This window comes from Blennius ocellaris (assembly GCF_963422515.1).
Source record: "Blennius ocellaris genome assembly, chromosome: 10".
Taxonomy (NCBI): Eukaryota; Metazoa; Chordata; class Actinopteri; order Blenniiformes; family Blenniidae; genus Blennius; species Blennius ocellaris.
In genome coordinates this window covers 6,178,950-6,203,306 of record NC_137659.1, presented here as the reverse complement: position 1 = coordinate 6,203,306, position 24,357 = coordinate 6,178,950, and the positions used below count along the sequence as shown (strand labels likewise).

Below are 24,357 nucleotides of genomic sequence, written 5' to 3'. Positions count from 1 at the left end.
CTGCTTTAACACCTAGACATGAACACCTGGATACAGGTCCTTGCACAGGACATTGATGAGATTACCTATGCAACCTATATTACAATCACTGCGCTGTTGAGGGGTCGGTTGCCTGCTGCAAGGTTGCAACATGCAAAGGTTATATATGCATTATATTGCCAAAACTATTTGCTTAGCTATCCAAATCTTTGAATTGGGGTGTTCGGAGTGAACAGTTTTGGTGGAGGGGTGGGTTGTGGTGTGGGTTTGTTTTTTGACCCCTTCGGTCCAGTGAAAGGAACTCTGAAAGCTTCAGCATACCAAGACATTATGGACAATTTCATGCTCCCAACATTGTGGGAACAGTTTATAGGTGGCCACTGTTCTAGTATGGCTGCACACCAGAACACAAAACAAAAAGTCTATGAAGACCTGAATGATTCAGTTTGACTCTCCTGAACAGAGTCCCGTTGGACACTGACTTCTTGTCAGTGTCCAACCTCAAAAATGGTCACTCATTGACACGAAGGGTTAATAAGTGTCTATTCATCAGTCTGGACAGCAGTGACCCAGACATTGACCATGACACCAGACAGACACACTGATGTCTGCCACCCGACAAACCTCTTCCCACCCAGACTGCACAGAGAGACAGTCATCGCGCATAAGCCGTTGGTTCATGTCGAAGTGACTCACTGTAATCCCATCATCTCAGCACGTGTGGCGCCGGAGTAAAGCCGTCCAGTAAAGGAAAGGTTTAATGGAGATGGAAGAGAGACTTCAAGACAATTATATCTACGGCATGAAACTGTGTAGAAGCACAAATTATAGACTTAACTGCCAAGTAATAAATGGGGCAGCTTTTGTCAAGGTCACCATTAGAATGGATATGGATGCACTTGATTAACTATGTTAAAGGGTTAGATGAAACTGATGAACGAAATTATAATTTTTTGGTATATTTGACTGCATCTGTAATTGACCTATTGATTGAGTTTGTAATGTTTGTTTTGGAGGTTTGGGAATCGACATCTGAATGTATACCAATTATCACTGTTTGATTTAATCCAGATTGGCACAGGTTATAACAAGGAGCAGGTTTGGCATAAAACAGCAACATTATTCAGTGATTTATATCATAATTTGTAGCTGTATGAAAAGTTTAAACAAAAATATTTTTCAGGGAAAAAAAGACAATGGTTGCAATGGCTTGACAAGAGATTGAATTTCATTGTAAAGTTGTCTATGAGATGCGTGAAGGCCATTATTCTGATTTGTCTTTTTTTCCTGCTGAAAAAGACCTTTAGAGTCAGTTCTATAAATAAATTAAGATGTAGGTTATGTTTGACCTGAAAAAAAACAAAAAAAACAAAAGTGTAACGTCTCATAAACAAGTAAAGCAAAGTCTGGAATTATGTGGAAACATTTGTGATTAAATCAGTAAAGATTGCTGATGAATGTACATAAATTACATAAATAAACTTAATGTAATAAGCATGCTTGTCAGTGGATGTTTACAACTTGCTATGTCCCGTCATGACCCAACCCATACCCCAGGTCATTGCCTGTACTTACAGTTAAGGTTGACTATGGGTAAAATGCAGAAAGATATTGATCACTTTCATTATAAGTTGACTTCAGTCCTGCTTCGTATCAATACGTTTTGGTTTGAACTTCTCTGGTGATGTTGCTTCAGACTTTAATTTTTACTTGGCAGTGATCTTTTCTCCACAAAAAACACGAACAGCTTTTGAGATCAGAAAACGACGACGTCCTCTCATCTCGCCAATCTTCCAGTTTTTAATATAAGCCACCTTTGCCCATCATGTAGAGGTTCTTTTCATTATTCATTCTCAAGGTGACAAATAAATAAAGGACAGATTTGATGGCAAGTCTCAGTTTTCAAAATGTGCAAATATGGACAACTTGGATCAATTGAAATGATGTTGTACTATTAAAATTGTATAACAGACACACATACATGTTGTACTGTTTTGATACATTCATGTATAGAACATATCGCTGCAGGTTAAATAGATGTACATGTTTTTGTTATTTTCCTCCAATTACATGCTATAAAATACAATTTCTTACATGAAAGGATATACAATGCCAGTTTGTTTTGAATATTTGACACACACATATATATATATATATATATATATATACACATATAAGCAAAACATAGGCAATATTAATTGTTAACCCCATCCACCTAATGGTTAACAGAAAAAAATCTGTACAATATCCACCTTTAATAAAATCTATTAATAATTTAGAAAAGAAAAGATTTAAAAAATCCTATATCCTGTACTATATAAATATACAATTCTGTTAAACAGTCATTTAATGAGTATACTCAGACTGAGACAGTAGATTTGATGGAATTTAATGAAATCAACCAACAAGAACCGACTGGCATCTGCTTCATTAGATTGTCTGAGCGATGGCTCCCTGAACAAAGTTTTCATGATACCGGGGAAAATGAGGATATCACATTAACACATCAGAGAAGCACTAATGCCTTCGAAGTGAAGTAGAAGACGGGGAAATCTTTACTATAATTACAAGAAATAAAATGATACATGAGGACACTTGCTTGTATTCTTTTGTAAACTAACCTCAACCTGAACTGAAGTATTGTAAAAGAGGTTTTAGAGGTAGTTCAGAGAGGTTGGACCATTTGGTGCCATGCTAAGAGAAAAAAAAGGTGGTGAAGTTATTTGGGTGGGGGTGGGGGGTCTCAGGCCCCCATGCTGGTGTTGTTTATGTGTTTAGGCCGGGTCTTGTTTTAACTCCGAGGTGCTAAACACCTTCCCACTGAGATAAAAGATGATTAATGCCTTTGTATGAGCGACACTTTAACAGCTCAGGACTATTTAGGCCCTTCATTAGTGTGATCTGGGCCTGGTGGACACACTCGAGTCGCAGGGTTCCTCAGCAGGACAGACAAAGGAGCTCCACACACCGCCTTTGAAGTCACAGCGGCCTGAGAGGCATTACACATGAAAATCTGATTAGCTCTCGCTTTTTCTGACTTCACACTGCCTTTGAGGCCTTTCTTTGGGTGACATTTGGGGCCGAGGCTGGCTCCCATATAAATATCTGAAGCAGCAGAGAGCAGAGAGGGACACTCTGGATCCGGCAGCCGAGGGACTAAAACCATGGATGTACCGCAACCTCTCCTTCTCCTGCTGTGTGTCCTCCATTTGACTTGTAAGTAATGTTCCCTTCTCCCATTCTGCAGTGGCATACAACTACATCTTTATAGATTGTTTTATCAGAGGCATTCATTAGTTTACCAGTTTGAAATTTCTACATTCAAAGCAAAAACAATGAATTACATTTTTTTTTTTTTTTAAACCAAATGATAATAAACCAAATGTCAGAATAAACTTGTGGGCAAAAATGCAGATCAGAAAGCTTGAAAATTAATCAAGATTGAGCTGACTTCTGATTTTATAAGTAGTAATGTAGATTAAATGATGTAAAATACTACTTAATTACAGTAAAGTTATTGTTGTGAGGAATTAAGTATCTATCTATCTATAGCAAGCAGACATACATTTCTAGTTACCGCACACCTGAGTCTGACTAACTTAATTTACACTTGACCAAATTTCTTAACCGAGGGTGACGGGTCCTGTACACGCGACACACTCGTCTGTCACTTTTAGACCCTTGCATGCAGAATAATCCCCTTTCTGATCTCGTCCAACAAGTTTGTCTTTGTATTTATTTTCTAGTGGCTGGAGTGTTGAACAAACACGGCGAGCACAGAAACCTGTTCACACAGAGAATGTGCTGCAAGAGACAGAGCCACTTTGTGTATATTGGACAAGGTAAGACGACACATGTCAAAGAAATCCTCCGCCAGTGACTGTGTGTTCAGTTTGTACCAACTTGTTTCTCGTAAAAACATCCTATAAAAGCAAAAGAAAGATTTATTTTCCCCTCACTTGTTACTACATGCACGCTCAATACCTGGAAGGGTTTTGATATAAATTGCCATGCACGTTGAAATCGAAAGTACTTTTATGCATCCCGTCAGATATATCTGGGAGTCCTGTGAGCATCGATGTGGGAGTGTGCAGATCACACTGCGGGTGGATGAGGACGAGGCCGTCCCATGAAACAGGGCTTCGGGAGGATTACTCCAAACATGCCTCCATGTTGGAGTTTCTCAAGAGCAAAAAAGTAAGTGGAGGTGGTGGAACTTTCATGTGCTGCCACAGGAGGGCGGTGTCACTGTGTGATGGATTAATGAGGCTTCATTCATCAAGTTACTGAGTCACAACAGATTTCACCATCTTATATGCATCATGAACAATACACACCATCACAAGCCGTTTCACAAGTTAATGCCTTAATATTGCACTACAGTCTACAATACTACATATAAACGATAAAATGCTCCTATCAGCAGTTTAGTTCTGCACATTTCACTTTAAATGAGTACATTATGTGATCAGGTCTAGTTTACATGTTTTCCATGTGTATGAGTGACTTTCAATGTCCTTAACCCGTCTCTGTATTTGCCTTGTGATGGTCAGTCTATACAAAAAGAATGAATGAAAAGTGCACAATTTGCAGCACCTCAGCATGTTTTAAGTCACATTACAATAACAACAAATCATTTTTCTCACCATAAGACAAGGGTGCGCAGGCCGGCTGCCCCGGCGAGCCTGGAGCCGCTGAACCAGCAGCCGTCGTGCGGGATGAACCAGGAGTGCGAGCCCACCGGGATGCGTGTGGAGCAGGTGCTCCTGTTCGAGGGACCCCGCGAGGTGGAGGTCATCCAGGAGTGCCAGTGTGAAATCAAGCTGACCCAGTGCATACGCGTCCCCGCGCTCAGGACCTACTACGCCAAGACGCCGTACGAGACAGTCATCGACGCAGGGGGATGCTCTCGGTCCAAAGGACCCCCAGGTGTGTGTGTGAGGAGACTTACACAGCACCTGCAGGAAACACCCAGAACAAAAGCAAAATCCATGTTTAAATTGCACTCAATCACAAGTACTGAAAAGGTACATTTCTAAAAAAAAATAACTACACAAAAATATTTAATTCTACTAAACTATATGACACGTCGTACGAATCTAGCCTGGATTTGTCAAAGTATACAATAACAATGGCAATAATTCTAATCTGGTCCTTCTAATCCTTCTTTGCTATTCATCTGTTCAACAGCAGAAACTGAATGTGTAAATACCACTGTCCTGCCACTGTTGTCGACCAGATGGTAACAGCTTATGAGCCTCAAAATACAACTTTAATCAGACAATATGCTGCAAAATGTTCATTTCAAGTTTTAAAATACAAATGAATCCGAAACACTTCTGTGGAAAAACAGGGGATTGTTGCACAGATAGCTATTCATGTTGATCTCTTCAAAGATGAGTCAAATCTGAACTATTTCATATTATGTTTCGCGGTATGAGAACTCTAAATCCTGGACCTGATGTGTAACTTTCTCTCTTCTCGGTCACAGAAGGATTCTCCTGCGTGCCCACTAAGTTCGACTCGGCTTTGGTGCAGACCCCAAACAAAGTGGAGCTGATCCAGACCGTCGTGGCCTGCGAGCTGAAGGAAAGCTGCTACAGGGTCAAACATGTGGATTATTTCTACGAATCGGTCCAGCATGCAGACGGCGTCAAAGAGAAGAGGCTCAAAGTGAGTACAATCCGCAAACAGGTTTCCCATATTCAGCTTCATCCCGCACAATAAACATCTTCCAATTAGCATTCTTGACTGGAAGAGTGTCTCCTTTGTGAGCCCTGCTTTGCCATGCAGAACGAAGCCGGGCTGGAGGAGGACGCCAGCCAGCAACAATAGCATTTTTATTCATCAGACACATGTGTTAAAAGCAGCACTTAATCAAGCGAGTCCACTGGCTGGCACGATGCATGCTGAGCGACAACTTTAGGAGGTGTTTGCATGTGTATTCCCAGCGTATGCACAGACCGAAGAGTTCCTGGCCCCAACTTTATGTACTTCAAAGATGCATTAACTTGTAACCTAAAACTTTCCACCGCAACTGAACAGTTTCCGTCTCCAGCTGTAGTTTCTTTTGTGTTCTGGAAAATAGCATAAAATCTTTAAATATACTTGTTTGCGGGCCATAACTAAATCTGATCACCTCACTCAATAAACCTCTTTCCAAAAAAAAACAAAAAAAAAACCAGTCCGCACAACCAACAACAAAGAGAAGCCTTGTGACAATTACACAAACAAGACAATTAAACGGAGGAAGATTTTCATGGAAACTTCTCAGCGGAGTGCTGCCGTGTCTCCTCACCCGAGGTGTGAGATGAGGACAAACACAAATGGCGCGTGCAGGTGTCGAATGAAAGCAGTTCGCAGTTCGCAGGCCACATGCAATGGCAGCTGCTCTCTGCTCAGGTGGGTCAATATTTGTGAGCAGCTGTGTGCTGATTGCCCTCTCTCTGTGTTGCTAATTCTCTCCAGGAAATAGATGTGGGCAGATGTTTGGGAAGCTGCACTGCAGGAAACCGATGCCTTCTCAGGTATGTATGAATCCAGCTGCCAGACCCCACCCCCCTTTTCTCCACACACCTCTTGCGTCCCTCTCCTAACAATTGCCCGCCAGCTTTGACACCTGCTGCACTCCTGCCACCAAATGCTCCTCCAATAAATCGTCCTTTATTTTTTAGTGTTGGCCGTTAAATTACATTTATACGGATTATTTCAGACACTGGCACCGGGGTCTGGTGTGAGGATTCTAAATACTTTTTTTTTAAGTAAATATTCCTGAAAACAATCGTGATACCGTATCAATTTTTTTCCCCCTGGGATTATTTTATCCTATATGTAAAGCAAAGTGTACTTGATCATACTCTTAGTTGTCATGCTGCATTCGAGGTCATTGGGAGTAAACAATTTCCCAGCATAGTTTTTTTTTTAAACTCTTCTGATATTTAAAAAACAAAAATGGGTCATCAATGATGATTTGATATATTTTTACTGTGACGCAATGAATTCAAAGCTCATAATGAACATATTTGTTTCAAACCTTCCCTGTCATTACATTTTGTCGCTATTCTTGAAAAAGTTTAATACCACATTGATCAAACATTAACTTACTTAAAAAATTATTTAATTTGGAGTTTAAGTATTCCTATAAGTGCTCCCTATTCAAAGTGACAATAAAACACGACAATGTTATCAAAACAGAGGAGGAAACAAACAAAGCAGAAACTCTACAGAACTTTATGTTCTCAGATATCTGTACTTTAATTACTTGAGTACCAAATTTACCTCTGAGACATGAAACAGCCTTTGGCCATATGCAGCCTTTGCTTGAGTCTGAATGTCAATTAGAAACTATTAATTAAATTAAACTTATTGTACATAATGCATGCAAAATCTTTACTTTATTTTTATTACAATACTTCATGCTTTTGGGAGCACCTTCAGGCATTTTGCTGTGGAATCACCACTTGCAGTGTAGTACAAGTGGAAAAATCCCACTGACATACTGTTTTTTGTTTTTTTTTATTAGAGATATAATTATTTTTTACAGAACTGAACAAGTGGGAATTGGTGGCCACTCGCTTCCAAATTATCTCCCAAAAACACTGATAATTTAGCAGATTTAACTAATTGATCACACATTTCATTGAAGTAAGGCCTTTGAAGTTGGGATCACAATGAACAAACATGCATTCAAATATGATTTCCAATAGTTAATTTTTACTTTATAGTAGTGACTAGTTTTCCTCTACCGTCTTTTATCTGCTTTCATAGGAATTATAATGACTTATCTGCTCATAATTATGTGCAAAACCTCGTCAATCTAAAATATACTAAATTGTGCTGATTTATCTCTGTCATTTCTTGGATTGTTTATTAATGATATTTTAAAACCAATAAGCCTAAATAACTACTCAAATCATGCATTTCTCATTGCACACAAAACCTTTAATATTGCAACCTCAGAAAGGAATGACGAACCCTGATAAATGTGTTTTAAATGGCATTTTGACTTTCTTTTACCTTGTGCTTACATCCCAGTTCTGCGTTTACATTTGTCACAGCCAAGACTGTATGAGAACAAAAAGATCTAATGAATTTGTTGCTGCACAGTGGCAGTGATGGCCATCCAATGAAAAAGGCTGATTATTATTTGAGTGCAAAGAGTCAAATGTGGAATCTCTTCAAACGTATAACTACTGTGGATTCATATTTGGCAGGAATAATTCCAGTATGGGAAAACGCCTGACAAAAAATGTATTTGTCATCATGACAAAGCCAGTCTATTCTTAATTGCTTTTTGGTAATTTTTTTCGCCCCTCAGGAATCCAACCAATCCAGAAATCTGCCATTTATGGTCAGGAAGACAATCCAGCTCTTGTGTTCCTCAGGACTATGAGAGCCACAGCTTCCAGAACCAGAATGAACAGACCCGGACAGTCCTCTCCATCACGTCCTGCTCTTGTCAAAGCTAAACAGACTTCCAGCCGTCTCTGTCAACAATTTATTTCACCCACAAAGTACTGATGTATCATATGTAATATATGGGAAGAAAAAAAAATTATGTAAATAAATGTAGTACAACAATCTGTGTGTAGTGTTAAGTTTGCTCCTCCTTATGCGTCAGGGTGGTTGTGTATAGACATTATCTATGAAGCAAATGAATAGTTAAATTAGACAAAACAGTAAATGTGTATTGGGTGTGTCAAATTCTGCTTGTGACCTCCACCCTGGTAATTATCATGAAAATGTGACAATATATTTTTGAATTTTACGTTTATCCACGAATTATGTAGCTGGCTGAGCTCTTGCGCGTGTGTTGTTCCAAGCGCCCAGTTTGGAAGAAGCGCTTAAAAGGAGGAGGGGGCAGCAAAATCAATTAACTTTATACCTGTCTTTGAAAAACACACGTGCAAGCAGTTAATTGCGCCCTCTGTTGATGGCAATGTGTGAAACGAAGCATGTCTGTCAGTTTTCTGTTACCTAAAAGTAAAAAAAAGGCTTATGGCCTACCACTGAGGTGACATGCAATGAAAAAGAAACTTTGATCTCTTAACCCTTTTCGGCCACAGTTTGTCTTGCGCTCGTGCGTAATTGTGCGTAAAGATCAAAGGCGCCAAATGGCACAGTGCGCACTTTCAGTTTCCTTCGAAAACAATCAAGCAGAAATCACTTGTCCAAATCATTGATTGCTTTCAGGCCCCACAATTTAAAGTAAGGTTAAACTTAAAATGAGTTCTGGTGTTTTAACAAACTGAAACATAAGTCTTGTGATTCTAACCATCTCTGCATTTTCGCAGGTGGTTTGGCAAATGGGTGGGCTTCTTTAAATAAAACTTCAAATTCAATGGCAATCTAACTGTGAGGTCTCCAGCTATGTACATATCAGACGTGCCAAGGGCGACACTTACCCCTTTATCCGCGTTAGTGATTTCCTCCCAAGACAATGCACCCATTAATTGAGATGATTTGTTTTTATTAAACGCAGTTAACGTCCCGTTGCGCCCAAACGCCACAGATCTCAGATTCAGGTATTGGTGTGCAGCTTAACTCTCTAATGTGAAAAAATAGCGAGGAAAAACACAAAGTACCTGATGATGATTTAGAGTATCCTTTTTTCCCCCCACTTTTATTGCCAGACATGGAGACAATGGCCTTGCATAATGTCCGCAGTGGAGCTCACACCTTGGTAACACTGCCATTAGTCTTTCTTTACATAGGCTCAATTGCTGATTTACATTTGTGACCAAATAGAATATTTACTCTTAACCAGAGACCAGAGGGGGTGGGGGAACAGAGAGCGTTTAATATAAAGAGTGGACCTCCGACGACTCGGCATTCACTCCAAATTGGATCCTGACGCTCGTCCACCTGGGAACTTACTCACAGCTCGGAAATGTTGTTTCCCATCGGCCTCGTCGTCTTCGTGTGCAGCGCAGCAGCTCGACCTCTGCACAACTCCAGCGAGCACGCGTCGACTTCCTGGACGCAGAGCGGGGAGGTCCGGTCCGCCGCCATCAAGAGGCTCCTGGAGGTGTTCGGGATGGAGGACCCCCCTGACATACACGGACACAAACAGCCGCCACAGTACATGCTGGACCTGTACAACACCGTGGCTGACGTGAACGGCGTGACTAGAGATCCCGATCTCCTGGAGGGCAACATTGTGCGCAGTTTCTTTGACAAATGTAAGCTCTGATTTGTGCATGTTTTGTTTTGGGATTTTTTTTTTTTTTTTTTTTTTTTTTTTTAATGCATTTGCTCTGGTTCCTAACGGTTGCTTTGCATTTGCAGCACGCAATGAACAAGTGGACTTCAGGTTCAATTTGTCATCAGTTGCAAGAACAGAGAAGATCCTGGTTGCTGAGCTTCATCTTTTCAAGCTTCGTCCTCAGTCAACACAAACCTTGAACAGGCATCACTTCTGCCAGGTATGGAACCCAAGTAAATCAATGGATTACATCCTCTCCTCGTGCTATTATTTCTAACAATTATTAACATTCATCCTGTTTCTTATAGGTCAGCATTTATCAGCAGGTCGCCAGAGGCCACAAAAACAGCACACAGAAGCAGAAGTTATTGGCTTCTCGGCTCATGCCCGTCCACTCCACAGGCTGGGAGGTGTTCCACATCACAGAAGCAGTGAGTGCATCACCTCTCTCTATCAAATCTACTGGAGGGTATATGAAGCCTGCTCTAACCATCGACCCACCCCTCGTGTGCAGGTCAGCTCCTGGATGATGGATGAAGGTGGGAACATCGAGCTCCGCGTGGTGGTTCAGAGCCTGGGAGGAGGACAGATGGATAAGAAGCTGGTCCGCTTCGCTTCGGGACGCAACCACCATCAAAGTAAACAACCCATGATGGTTCTCTTCACTGACGACGGCCGTCGCTCCACTATCCAAAAAAATGCAGGTCAGATTTTTGTCCACCTTTATTACTTTTAAATACATCAGTGGCAGGAAACATAAAGTGCTGATACCAGAGAAGATTGGAACTTCCTAAAATGCCCTTGATGAGAAGAAGGCTCTTCTCATCAATACAACAAAAACAGGCATAATGAGATTATTTCTCGCACTAATAAAACATTTGAAATACTTATTAGATTAGTGTAAGTGTCTGTTATAAAGCTGCTGATTTGTGGTTGGAAGTGAAAAAAAAGAACTGGTACTCTGAGAGCACAACACGTTCTCATGGCAAAACGCCTGCCCGAAAGAAGATATTTCATATATTTCCACATGCTAAACCTTCCACTCCATCAACAGATCTGAATGACACTACCTCCAGCCTGCCCCAGGCGGCCTCGCCGTCCCGCAGCACTCGCTCTCTGGGCTCCACGGGAAAGGAAGGCGGCTCCACGCACTGCCAGCGCCGTCCCCTCTTTGTGGACTTCGAGGAGATCGGCTGGTCGGACTGGATCGTGTCCCCCAAGGGTTACAACGCTTACTACTGCAAAGGCTTCTGCTCCTTCCCGCTGGGCCAGAGCATGGTGGCCACGAACCACGCCACCGTCCAGTCCATCATCAACGCTCTGAAGCTGGTGGACGGCGTGGAGATGCCCTGCTGCGTGCCCGACGAGCTCTACTCCATCAGCCTGCTCTACTTCGACGAGGACGAGAATGTGGTGTTGAAACAGTACAATGACATGGTGGTGGGAACCTGCGGCTGCCACTGACGCTGCTCCTGTATGGAAATCAGGTCGTGACGCACAGGCCAACGTCTGAACTTTGACTCTTATTTGCAACTAATGTGAAATGTCCCAGCTTCTACATGTGAGATTGTAATCTATGTAAATATTTACAAAATATAATATATGTGAAAGATGAAAGTGATATCCCTTGAAAGATGTAGATATGTATATTTTATGCTTTTTTTTCTAATAAAATATTATCTTGTTATAATAAAGATCTTAATGAAATAAATAACACCGTCAATTTTTTTTTCTTGCAATAGAATAGAAATACTGCATGAATCCCAGAGGGAAATTTGTCAAAATTATTTTAATTATTATGATGGCAGAAATTAAATAAGCACTGTCATCAATCTGCCAAGAGAAACAATAAATGAGCATTCTGTCTCTCTCTCTCTCTCTCTCTCTCAATACTTAGTATTTGTTGACTCATTAAGTTTCCAGGTCTCTACCATTTAAAAAAAAAATCCAAATATAACTTAATGTTGATTCCTGTCTAAATTTAACTTGGAATGGTATTTCAAACTTGCTCATTTAAATGTGCAACATAAGCAGGTAAGTATCATTGTTACTGCTTTAATTTAAGGTCAGCATCACTACTCTTTGTATTTCCAAATTCCATGTGTCTTCAATGACACCTGACCTAATAGTGAACTCAAAAACATTCTTGGCAATGATGTAAATATGCACTATAATTGATTTCCAGGATGAAACAAAACTCGTCTTCCCTCAAAAACTCTATTTGCCCACTACAAAACCCTTTCTCTGTAGAGTGTAACCCGAGCGGGGATGGAGGCGTTGGCCATAGAGTGGCACTAAAGGGGGTTGATACCGCTTGGCATGATGCTGGACGACAGCCCTCATTCATTGTCAGAGGGGCTGCTATTCACAATGGAGAAAACGATGAAATGCTGCCATTATAGCGGCGACCATAGGGCCTGGTGGCAGCCCGACACCTGATCTCCTCTTTGGCTCTGGCCGCCTTTTGTCAGAGTATTTCATATCTGACATAGCTCCCTTGAAAAAAAAAAAAAAAAAAAAAATTACACATGATGTTGGAGCAGCGATGGACCTGAGGCTGCAGCTATGGGGAATAAACAGACCATCTTCACAGCACAACAGCTTGATGCATATCAGGTGTGTGTCAATTCTGTTTCTTTGGACGAGTAGACTGTTAAATCCAGTTAGAGATGCGTTTCTCATCCGTGCTACCTTATAAAATCACCAGACAAGACCATGGGGCTTCTTTAGATCCTCATCAAGAGGTGTATAAAAGTCTGTTTGTTAGTTTAAACGTAACAGTTAAGATGGCACGTATCTTCCTGACTTGAGTTCCTGTTTTAATTATTAGGTACTGCGCTGATATAATGAATGTTGTGCACAGAAAACATGTGGTGATCAACGTGAGGAATCGGTAAACACGGCACTAACCGAGGAACTTTAAAAAGTAGTTAAAGTTATGGCTGCTTTGATCAAGTGCAGCACTGCAGTAGCAAGGTCATGCATGAATAATGCAATAATAACAACAGAGACAGAGATCATTCAGTGAAATGAGCACTTTCACTTTTGATATTCTTCGTTTGTTATACCTTCTCTTTTTTAAATATAGCTTTATATGAACTTGCATTTTCAGTGTTCTGCTGGTAAAAACATTTTTTTAATGATTTGAAAGGTTCATAAATGCATCCTTGTGTTATTTCCTTCAACCACTTGATGACTCTGATTGTATTTTCAGGACTGTACTTATTTCACAAGAAAAGAAATTCTCAGGTGAGCATACAATGCTTTGTTGTTTTTGTTTTTTTTTTTATTCGGTCACTAAAGCGATTAATTTTGTTGGTAAAGATTAAGTAAATCTCATTACCACTGAGGCATAGCTAATGCTGGATGACACCCTTCAGTAATGCTAATGTAGCACACCGGACACAGCTGAATTTTGTTCTGTTCTGCACAATACCATACTGTAACTCTAAACGACACTATCAGGAGATCTGGGTTACTGTGGGGAAAGGCTACCACTGAGAACACGCGCTCTCGTAAATCTGGAATTTTACAGTCATTTTACAGTGTTTTAATCAAAGTAGCGACATAAGTGAAATAATGCACTAAGTTATTTTCCACACAAAAAACACCTGCTTCTTCAAAACTGAAAGCTAAATAATATAAGGGATATCTTGTAATTCAATATTGAAAGTAAATGTTTTAAACCTTCCATAGACTCTTCTATCGCTATCGGGATTTGGCACCGCAGCTCGTTCCTCTTGACTACACCAACCAGCCAGATGTGAAGTTACCATATGAGCTGATTGGCAGCATGCCCGAGCTGAAGGTAGACCCACTGGCCCGCGCACACACCCCACAGACCCGCTCTCTCCCTGTGTTTCCAATCCATAATTCATGGTCAACTAATCGACAGAATTCTTTGAAAGGTTATATGTTACCCGACTCCTTTAAACTTGAAGAATGCCGGCGGGTCCCAGAGAGCACACTTGTTGGAAACGGGTCAATTATATGGCTCTTTACACAATGACAGAGAGGTAAACAGGCGTGTTTATCTGCTGTTCATTGGGCAGCCCCCACCCCCTCCCCTCCCCTCCCCTCCCTTCCCTTCCCCTCCCATCCGCCCCCCCCTGAGAAAAGTGAGAGTGATCTGGTCAAGATTATGTTTGCCTTTTGAGTCGACTCATAAATGTTTCAAAGTTTGGATTTGTATCCTGTTGACAAAGATCAGGCACAGAAGACAACAAATGTCCGACACCTAAATGTTGAGCCCTTGGGGTGTGGGGGTGAAGTGGGGGTGGGGGTGGAAGGTATGAGCTCCGCCGGACTCTGACTCGGTGACGGCGTCTCCTCTGTCCAGGACAATCCGTTCCGTCAGAGGATCGCGGAGGTTTTCTCGGAGGACGGAGAAGGTAACATGACCCTGGACGACTTCTTGGACATGTTCTCGGTCCTCAGCGAGATGGCTCCGCGGGACCTCAAGGCCTACTACGCTTTCAAAATATACGGTGAAATACTAAATCTCCGTCGACGTCTTTTGGCTTTATGTCACCCTTTAGTCTGCCTTGTCTACTGTCGCGCCAGCCGCCTCCTCGTCCTTCTTCAATACCTTCATGAGTCTTCTCTTCTCTTCCTGCCTGGCAGCTCCAGCTCCAACACCCTTTGCCAAACGTTTGTTCAAATCATCTCAACTTGGCTTCTTCTCCTCTCTTAACTTTTGATCCTGGTCAAATCTCAGTTTCTCCACACCTCTGTGATTTCTATCTTCTTTGCCTGCTTATCTTACTTAGGCCCAGTTTAAACAGGGTTTTCAAGCGAAGCAACTTTTCAGAAACGAAAATGCAAAAGCAATGTGTTTTCACATGAAACATTATGGTGTAAACGGAGCCCCAGTTTCTCCACTTCGTCACCTCCAGCTCAACCCATTGTCTTTGAGAGCAACTGCCACCGATTATACTGATGCGTCCATCCTCCATGATTCACGTCTTCTGTGAGTTATGCCTGCTCGTCTTACCAAACTTTACACTCACATTTCACACTGTCGTCGTCCTGTTCTCAATAGTTCAATCCAGGTGCTTGAAGGCATCCACCTTCATTTTCTCTCCTTCATGTATCCTCACTTTTAGACCTTCCGCCCTGTCATTCACACACATTTTCCGTCCCGAAGAGAAATATTTCGTAAAATGTTTATTTTGTGTTCTTTCTTTCTAAGTTGAAGTTTTGCAATTATTCAAGTAAATTACTGTCTAAACGTGGAAATTCCAGAGGAACTTATGTGTGCCTGCCACCCACTTTGTATGGGATTTTTTATATATATTTTTGCAATGTTTTGGGATTTATTCAGAAATGGTTTGCTGAATCATTAATAAAAGTTGTAGCAACCTATTCCCGAACATTTTGCACGTTTTGATGTAGCTTTTGTGTTCGTGCTCCCAATGGTGCGGGAAAGTTACTCATTGATTAAACAGCAGAAAGAAAATTATTAAAAATAAAAGAAATGCATGAAAATAACAATAATAATGATATTAATAATAATAAACAACTTTCCCGCAATCAGCTTGTGGTCAATGTAGTGAAGTTTAAAAATCTTTAAAAAACATTTTTTTTATGTATGCTCACAGTTTCATTACAGATGTTATCATCACAGCTCTAAACAGGTATTTATTTTGATTATGTAGAGCTTTAATAAAATCCTTTTAACAGTATAATGCCACCACAACATCCACTGAGCGAAATAGGCCTCTCATCTGTTCGACAAGCCCCTTAAATCCCCCCCGATAGTCAATGGAACATGGGAACTGTACATTTCGGTGCCATCACAGAACAATGGCAGAGGCCTGACGGATGGTGCATTGAGCGCTTTGAATGATTAACAAGCCCATTATGGAAGCATCAGGCTTGTGTCAGATCCACGTTTATGCTTCGCAACCGTGTCCCCCGCACTAATTAACAAACGCTGACAGATAAAGACGTCACGTCCCCGTGGCCATGGGTTAAGAAAGCTTTTCATCCATTATTCAGACCAAGAAAAAGTTGTGACGGGGAGAAACCATTGCATTATGGTGAAGAAGAATGATGACAGAGAGTTTAAAAGATGAAAATGGACCAATTTACTATTCTGGTCCGTTGGTCTGAAAATTGTTTTTCCAATCAACTTGTGACAGTTGAAGCTGAAATAATATCTTTTTATCCACATTTCATAGTGATAACCCACAAATTTAAATGACTGACACACAATGAAAAACTTTACAGCAATACATCCTTTTTTGTTTTGTACTTTTTCACGTCTTTATTTCAAACGTACAAATAGAGTAGAAGATAACTGTAATGGTAGAAACTTGAGTGCTTTATTATCATTATTTATAGTATTATTCTTCTGTTAAACAGGTCGGATACACCTCAGCTTGGCAAAAAACTGAAAATCTTGCCCAGTTTAGGAGTCTATTTTTAGTCTTACCCCAATTGATTTAAGATCAATTCACCTAACAACCAATATTTCAGCATGATAGAGATTTTTTACTTGTTCCACTGGCAGATTTTTCACTTATTTCAAAGTAAAACAACCTTGAAATAAGTTAGTTGTTTTGAGAGGGGCATCGTTTTCCAACGTAGTAGCCTGACGCTTCCTTTTCTTTTAAAGATTTCAACGACGACGACTTCCTCTGCAAGTCGGACCTGGAGAAGACACTGAACAAACTGACCCGGAACGAGCTGACGGAGGAAGAGGTCAGGATGGTGTGCGAGAAGGTCATCGACGAGGCTGACCTTGACAACGACGGGCGCCTCTCGTTGGAGGACTTCCAGCACATGATAGTTAGAGCTCCGGACTTCCTCAGGTTCGACTGACTCCATTGTTGGAAGATTTTGAGCTTCTGCATTCACGTTTACATATCATTTTTCCTCATTTCTGCCAACAGCACCTTCCACATAAGGATCTGAAGTGGAAAAAGAAAGTTGGGACTGAAACTGCTTTTACATCATACGCCGTGATGAACCACAGCTTGTATTTGTATTTTTTATTTATTTATTCTAATTCACTGAAAAGCCACTTTAAAATGTCTTTGGGTGATTCAAAATGAAGCTCTATCAAAGAGTGGAAGCATCAGTCAATCCATCAAGACAAGGCTCATTAGTTATGACCATCAACAGTAAATTTGTGTTTTGTAATCGAAATGGATTCAGTTACAGCGGTATAGAAAAGAAACCATCCCGTCATGAAGGCTCTAGTACGGGTCAAGTTATATCAGCTGAACTAAGCCAATAAAAAACACCAACACCGAGTTTTCTCATTTTATTAAATCAAAAGTACACATATCTACAAATTGTAGATACATTTTTAATATGGGTTTAGAAAGTACAGTACAATTTAAGTAGATCTCTCTTTATTTAATGTGACATTTACATTGTTTTGTTTGTTTGTTTTTTTACTTTTCTTTACTCTCCCTGTGTACGTCACAATATGGATGAAAATATGGCTGTAAAAAGGGATGCTCGGTATATTATGACGTGATAGGAATCTTAAGAAAGATATGTTTTTGAAAAATAAAAACCAAAGAGGAAGTATAATTTCAGAAGAAAAAAAAACTGAGTCCCACAAAAAGTCTGCTCCCTAGATTTTTCTGTTTATGTCTTTTAAAGCTACAGTGTCACTCCAAAATCCTGCTCCACGATCCTACACCGTGCTCAAACCATTTCTCAAACTTTGGCTCAGTGAATGACACACACGCACACACGCACACTCAGACGCACGCACACAAATTATAAACCAACCCCATACATTCAACTGTACAGGTCTACAAGTAATGTCCGGAAATTTCATGACGAGAAGATGCACAGGTCCAAGATTCACGATGCATAGCTCACCTACGACTGAACTGAGAGCGGTTAAGACAAATGGTCGTGGTCGTCATGAGGTCCCAAATAAACTGTTGTAACAAAAAAAAAAAGAAAAAGTGCAGGCAAGCAGAAACAGACCCCCTCTTCAAGTGATTGTGCATGTAGGAATGTGTGAGAAATGCAGGAACGTGAGGAAATGATGGAGGGGGGAGAAAAAAACACAAGAGAATCAGGGGAAGGGGGGGGGGGGGGTAGAGCCGGGGGTCACACTTTTTGAATTAACTCTGGCTTCTTTTCTTAATAAAAATACTGACTCAAACATGACTTTCTGAGGACGCGTGGCGCGTCTCTGCCGCCACCTAGAGGTCTACTTACAGGAACACAGCTGAACACAGAACTCGTGAGGTTCTCAAAGTGTGGAAGGACGAGCTTCCTCATGCTGCAGGTTTTTAGTCTGCTTGGAATAACGTTGTTTCCTAAAACTGCTCAGATTATACGATACGCGCATATTCCCAATGGCTGCAGAGGCAATGAGAGGTGTAATCATCAGGCAAGTTTAGACTACGGCAATAAAAGTGTGTTTTGACTAAATAATACGTTTCCCACTGAAGTCGTTTCTTTTGAGGATTTCTTCAAGACAAATTCAAAAGGGGGAAATATTCAGCTGCATCTTTACCATTTAGGTTCCTCTGACGTCTCCCTATGGGAGGCCAGCCCCACACTCCGAGAACCAAACGACAGCTCCTTCAAGCTAAGATCAGGCAGGGAAACATCACTTTAAAAAGGACAATTTGGCAGGGCTGCAGCATAGAAACACAAGCCTCAATATTCTTTATACATACAGTAAAAAAAAAAAAACAGGGACACTTCTTTTTCTTTTTTTTTTTCTTAAGTGCGATAACAACAGTGGATCACTAGTATTTTTGAAATATCATGTATAAGTAAGTAGGTGTTGTATAAATTTTGGTATATTATGCCCGTTATATCACCGAGACTCAGAAGGTTTTCCATAGGTATCTGTATTGTCGTATTGCGAAACTATCACTTGGCACAGGCTACACACGAAACACAATTTACTGGTAAAGTGCGAGGAGAGCTGCGTGGTGGGGGGGGGAGGGGCCATACAAGTGTGAAACCTCCACGGGTTCTCGTTGCCAATCGAATAAACCAGAGGCGTCATACGGCTTCGTCTGTGAATCAGAGGCGAGACGAAACGCTCGAGAAAATCCTACCCAAAGCTTCCAACATGCCATTTCTGCCACACAGTAGATTCATACCATTAGTTTGAATTTGGTTGAACAGTGTTTTCAGACTTGAGGGATGGTTTTTAGAAAGACTTTTTTAAATTATATTTTAAATCACTGAAGTCTTATTCTCCCGTTCACAAAGATTAGACAGAATATTTCACTTGCAAAAGAATATAAACAGTCGACTTTTCTCCCATCAATCCGCCCGATACTTCCTCACAGACAGGCTTAACATAAAACCAGCCGCAGCTGGAAGAAATCAGCACCAGTACTGAAGGTAAAACTAAAAACTGCAGCTCGTGAACAATGATGGTCGGTCTACTTAGAAAACCAGTCAAGTCAAGTTAAAAAAAACCCAAAACCTTCCAATAGCTTTCTCTTCCTCCGCTGCTCTTGATCGTATTCTCAGCTTATGATATGAAAACTAAAGCACGTGCCGCTCTGTTTCACAGGAGTTCGAGCCCGTCGGCCTCTGGTTGACAACCGTCACATAAAAAGGGAAACGCGCTTTTAAAAATATCCCATCTGTATTCCAATTCCAAAACTATTCTGTCAAAACGACTTCTCATCTTTTCTGCTTTTGTGCTACCGTGGGAGAGTGCGGGATGCGTGAAAACGAAGAAAAGCGACGTTTGGAAGTAAGAGCCTGTGTTTCGTGCGAGATGGAACACGTGGATAAAATGCTCCCGACCGAATCCTCCGCCAGCCAAAGCGCCGTGACCCATGGAGATGATAAGATCTCCATAAAATGGAAGAGATGCAACCCTGGAAGCTTTTCAGAGGAGGAAGAGGGGAAGGGAAGTCCTCCGCTTACTGACAATATAATGGTTTATGTGGACCGGGGAGGGCAGGTCGCGGGTGGGGAGAAAGAGGAAAAGGGGGAGGAAGTGCTAAGAGCGAGCACAGTCCGTGTATGTCCAGCCAGCGGGAGCCAGAGTGGAAGGCGGCGGTCCTCAGAGTAGGCTGCAGCGGAAGAAGCTGGTCTTTTTCTGAGGCTCTGAGATCTTGACTCCGTGGCTGCTTCCCTGGGGTGTGTTGCCCTCCTGCAGAAACACCAGACACACACACACGCACAGACACACACACACACACACACACACACACACACACACAAAACACAGGTTTCTGCTCTCTTGAGCTCACTTCAACATGGTTCTCTTGGTCTGTGGACCAAAGAATTTTACCGACAAAATATATTCACAATGCGAGAACCGCATGAACAGACGTGTCATGGACACACACACTCTCACCAATATACAAAAGCAAGAGCCATTGGCAGCTTCTAAGCTCTGGTACTGGAATTATGGGAAAAAAACATCCCTTGAACCCTTGTGAATTTTTTCCCATCACAAAAGAAGTTATTTTTCTTACCAATTTTGTGTCCATTTTTGATTTGATGTCTCTGGCGAGAGTCAAAAACGCCTAAAAACCAGAACAAACAAACAATCATTGACAAGAATCCGATACGCATCTATACACAAGTAAATGAATATTTACATCAGTACTTGGCCAATCAGATCGGAATTCAAACAAGGGAGGAATATGGAAAGAGACACTGAATGCATTCTGATATTTTATACAAATAGGGGAAGGCGAAAGGTCCACGCTTGCATAATTCAAAACAGTTCAAATTAGCCTGGAATTGATTATCAATGATTCACTTTGCGAACGAAACCAACAGCTTACATTCTCCACGTTGATGTTGGACTTTGCACTTGTCTCCATGAACTTTATTCCATACTCGAGGGCCAGCTGAAACGAAATGTGAAGAAAACATATGAGCTACTTATTCCTTTATTGATCGCGCATTATTTTTCCTTTTTTAAATCCTCCTCCATATCTTCTCACCTTCTCCCCCCTTTCTTTGGAAACCTGCCTCTTGTCATTGATGTCACATTTGTTCCCGAGGACCATCTTCTCCACGTCAGACGACGCATGCTGGATTTAGAAAAAAAAAAAAGATTGATATTTTAACCCTGCAATTCAAAAAGCACACGAATGAGCCTATATTGAAACTAAGAACACACCTCCTCTATGTTCCTGATCCAATTCTTGATATTATCGAAGGACTTCTCGTTGGTGATGTCGTAGACGAGCATGATTCCCTGAAAAGAAATGTTGAATCATGTGTGAGCAAAACTTTAATAAAATGTTCTTATTAAAGCCAGAATTGTATCTTGGTGGGTATTAAAACTCACCATGGCACCTCTGTAGTAGGCCGTGGTAATTGTTCGGAAGCGCTCTTGACCTGCTGTATCCCTGAGTTCAACAATACGAGAAACAACAATAAAATTTGGGGTCAAATGATGACAGTAGCGACTTTCTTTCAGGTCAGACTTGCACGTACTGCTTTAAATTTTTACATGTATTGATTGTCAAAAGTGTCTGAGCATTCTTAATCAATACTTTACAACTCTCAAGCAAATTAACCATCTTTTTTTCAGACTTCAAAACCAGATGTGGTCATCATAAGGTCCAGGGGCCATATGTGACCTTTTAACTCTGCCTGACTGGCCTCAGCATGTCAGTAAGAAATCTTCAATCAAATTATTATTGGCTTTATTAGAGTTCAAGTTGTCACATCTTTTGTGTGTTACACATAGCAGGGCCAGCCATTGATACCTCACAAAATGTGTTTTTCCACAATGAAAAAAAGACAGTTAATAAAGAAATAACTTTTATTCACTAAGCTAGAAATCTATAAAAATATAATAATGATGTAGTGACAAAGGCTGAGAGAGAAAAGTGATGCAGAGCAACAGTCGCTCATAAAATTTTTTTTAAAAAGCCCATAAAAAAGTAATTAGTAATGGTAGTTTTTCATGTGGTGGCCCAACCCTGATCTAAAGGCATCCCGATCACTTTTTAAGACTTACCACAACAGCACAGATGCAATACAGTAGTTTGGATTCATAGTTTCTTACCAAACTCTGCTTTCATATGTTGCTGCATATAAACATCTTCACTATTATACAACAACGGAAACTAGGTGAAGGCTCTTTATGCCTTTCTTTTGATATCAAATCTACTTATATAATATATATTTACAGTTGTTACTCTGCATAATTGACTAAATGAATACAAATGTATTTAATCAACTATACCTGAAGGGAATTTTCATTGTAGCTCAATTAAAAATCACATGTTATTACATAAGCAAGGCAATTATCTTGCGTTAATAAGCACTTTATCTTGTGTTGAGTTGGATCCACCCAGAGTATATCAGGTAAATATTAACCCTTCACTGTGTCTCGTATCAGGGAGGAGAAGGAATCAAACTTACCATATCTGTAACTTTATCTTCTTTCCGTCCAGCTCTATTGTCCTAATCTTGAAATCGATGCCTGGACGCATAAAGACGGATCATGTGTGTCAATCATAACGTTAGCATATGCTGTCAAACAGGGCTAATCCAGTGAGGACAGCCCAGAAAATAGACATGTAAACTGATGGTAGACAACAGGGGCATTAACATTACATCGAAAATACAAAAGTACAACAGTTGGGTGCATATTTGCGTGGGTAAAGGGTGCTACATGTGTGGTTTTCCGGTGCCGCACCAGAATATAGACGGAGCCGAACGGCTAACGGCTGACATTAGCCATCCGGCATGAGTCTGCTACGAAGCCACGGAGCACCATTTTTAAAATCAGACATCACGAACGCCAGATATTAGCAGTGTTTCCACTTCTGTGCTTCGTCGTCTGTGAATTCGCTGTATCAATAAATGACGAATCTGTATATACAGACATGTTAGCGTAGCTTGCATGCCAGTACTTAGCCGGATCCCGAGAGGGGCAGCACGTACTGTAAACACAGAAAGAGTTCACATCCGGAACAAAACTCACCTATCGTGGAGATGAATGTCGAGTTGAAGGCGTCTTCCGAAAACCTGAACAGGACGCAGGTCTTCCCCACACCGGAGTCACCGATTAGCAGTAATTTAAACAAATAGTCGTATGTTTTCGCCATACTTGATATTATTGCGGAAATCCCGCCCGGCGAAGCAGCGACGTGAAAGTGGGAGGAACCACGCCCCCTGCTGGCCCGGAATAATAGCACCCCTTTGGTGACCTGGAATAACACTGCCCCCTGCTGGTCCGGAATAATCCCCCATAGACTGTCAACAGGTATTTGTCCTCACTTTAGTATTTTAAGAAAAAATACTAACTAAATTGAAACTAACAAACAATTTTCTTTCTTGCATATTAAAGGTCACCACAACAAAATGAAGAGGAGACACAGTGCACGACTTCTGACCCAAGTAACCCAAGTAAGCACACCAATGACAAGCTATTATTCATAATTGAGAAATGAGTGCATCAGTTGGATGGGCTTTATTTTACATATAGTTAATTAGATGGCTGCACTAAACCTTGGTTGATAGGCTGTTTAACCAGCATTATTTTAAACAACAAATGTAATTATGTTTTTCAGATTTGAGATGTGGAAAAAATTATTTGAGCAGAAGACAACAGAAAAAAGCAAATGTTAAGACATTAATTAGATCACAATTACCTAGTTAGGTGAACCACCAGAGCAGGATGGATGAAGGTGAGCAGTGTTTTTGTCAGTGTGCTGCTCTTCATTGCTGGTTGGTCAGAGCTGAGCAGAAAATTGTCCTCTCTTCTCCCTCTTCTTCTACTTCTCCCATCAATGATGAATAAAATCGCAGATGCACAATATTTTACACCTATTTCTCCGTTGCTTTGTGTTGACTCTAAGTTAAACTGGATGATGTACAAGGATTTTGCCCCAATGAGTGACAGTCAGACTGTCACACGTGTCAATTCAGCTGAAACAAGAAAAATACTGTAAACTACCGTGAGATCTTGTGGTAGCTTGCTTTAAAAAAATTTTTTTCTTGAAAACCATTTAAATTTACAGTATTAAGCTGTATTTACATAAAAAGATATTTTACTGTACAAAATAGGCCGTATTTTTTTTTTTACAGCAATTTGTTATAGTGTACACACACTTGGATCAGGACGTTTTTGAAGGATCCACAAATAGTTTCCAATAGATCAAATGCTGCAATTGAGTTCTACATCATTACCAACTTTTTTCCTTCTCTTACTTTGTGTCTTTTGAAAAAAAAAAAAAAATTCAAAA

General features: G+C 40.8%; 3 protein-coding genes across 4 annotated transcripts; 2 read left to right on the top strand and 1 right to left on the bottom strand.

The window, feature by feature from the left end:
- Positions 1-9,868: 9,868 nt before the first annotated feature.
- On the top strand, positions 9,869-11,647 carry admp (anti-dorsalizing morphogenic protein; the record flags this gene model as incomplete). The annotated part of the gene is made up of 5 exons (XM_080502981.1): positions 9,869-10,160; positions 10,267-10,403; positions 10,492-10,614; positions 10,698-10,887; positions 11,238-11,647. The coding sequence occupies 5 exons, from the start codon at positions 9,869-9,871 to the stop codon at positions 11,645-11,647; spliced, it is 1,152 nt and encodes a 383-aa protein (XP_080359107.1).
- A 1,101-nt stretch (positions 11,648-12,748) lies between these two features.
- Positions 12,749-17,101, top strand: LOC308135512 (calcium and integrin-binding family member 3-like; the record flags this gene model as incomplete). Of its 2 annotated transcripts, XM_080503540.1 has the most annotated exons (6): positions 12,749-12,799; positions 13,398-13,432; positions 13,880-13,991; positions 14,523-14,670; positions 16,803-16,998; positions 17,080-17,101. In XM_080503540.1, the coding sequence occupies 6 exons, from the start codon at positions 12,749-12,751 to the stop codon at positions 17,099-17,101; spliced, it is 564 nt and encodes a 187-aa protein (XP_080359666.1). The 2 variants fall into 2 exon arrangements, with proteins under 2 accessions (XP_080359666.1, XP_080359667.1); XM_080503541.1 differs by lacking the exons at positions 13,398-13,432; positions 13,880-13,991.
- Positions 17,102-17,440: 339 nt separating this feature from the next.
- Positions 17,441-23,228, bottom strand: LOC308135506 (ras-related protein Rab-8A). The gene is made up of 8 exons (XM_080503534.1): positions 23,094-23,228; positions 22,529-22,589; positions 21,444-21,504; positions 21,273-21,350; positions 21,094-21,183; positions 20,932-20,997; positions 20,617-20,667; positions 17,441-20,288 (listed from the first exon to the last, which is right to left on the bottom strand). Exons 1-8 carry the CDS (start codon positions 23,215-23,217, stop codon positions 20,199-20,201), a joined length of 621 nt encoding a protein of 206 aa, XP_080359660.1. The 5' UTR covers positions 23,218-23,228; the 3' UTR covers positions 17,441-20,198.
- Between the last annotated feature and the right edge of the window lie 1,129 nt (positions 23,229-24,357).

What these genes read in the sequence shown, in the direction of transcription:
- LOC308135506 (XM_080503534.1), bottom strand. Translation starts at nt 23,217, where the DNA reads ATGGCGAAAACATACGACTATTTGTTTAAATTACTGCTAATCGGTGAC. An exon ending in CCTACTACAGAGGTGCCATG is followed by an intron (nt 21,351 to 21,443) that starts GTGAGTTTTAAT and finishes ATTTCTTTTCAG; the next exon opens with GGAATCATGCTCGTCTACGA. An exon ending in CCAACATCAACGTGGAGAAT is followed by an intron (nt 20,668 to 20,931) that starts GTAAGCTGTTGG and finishes TCTGGTTTTTAG; the next exon opens with GCGTTTTTGACTCTCGCCAG.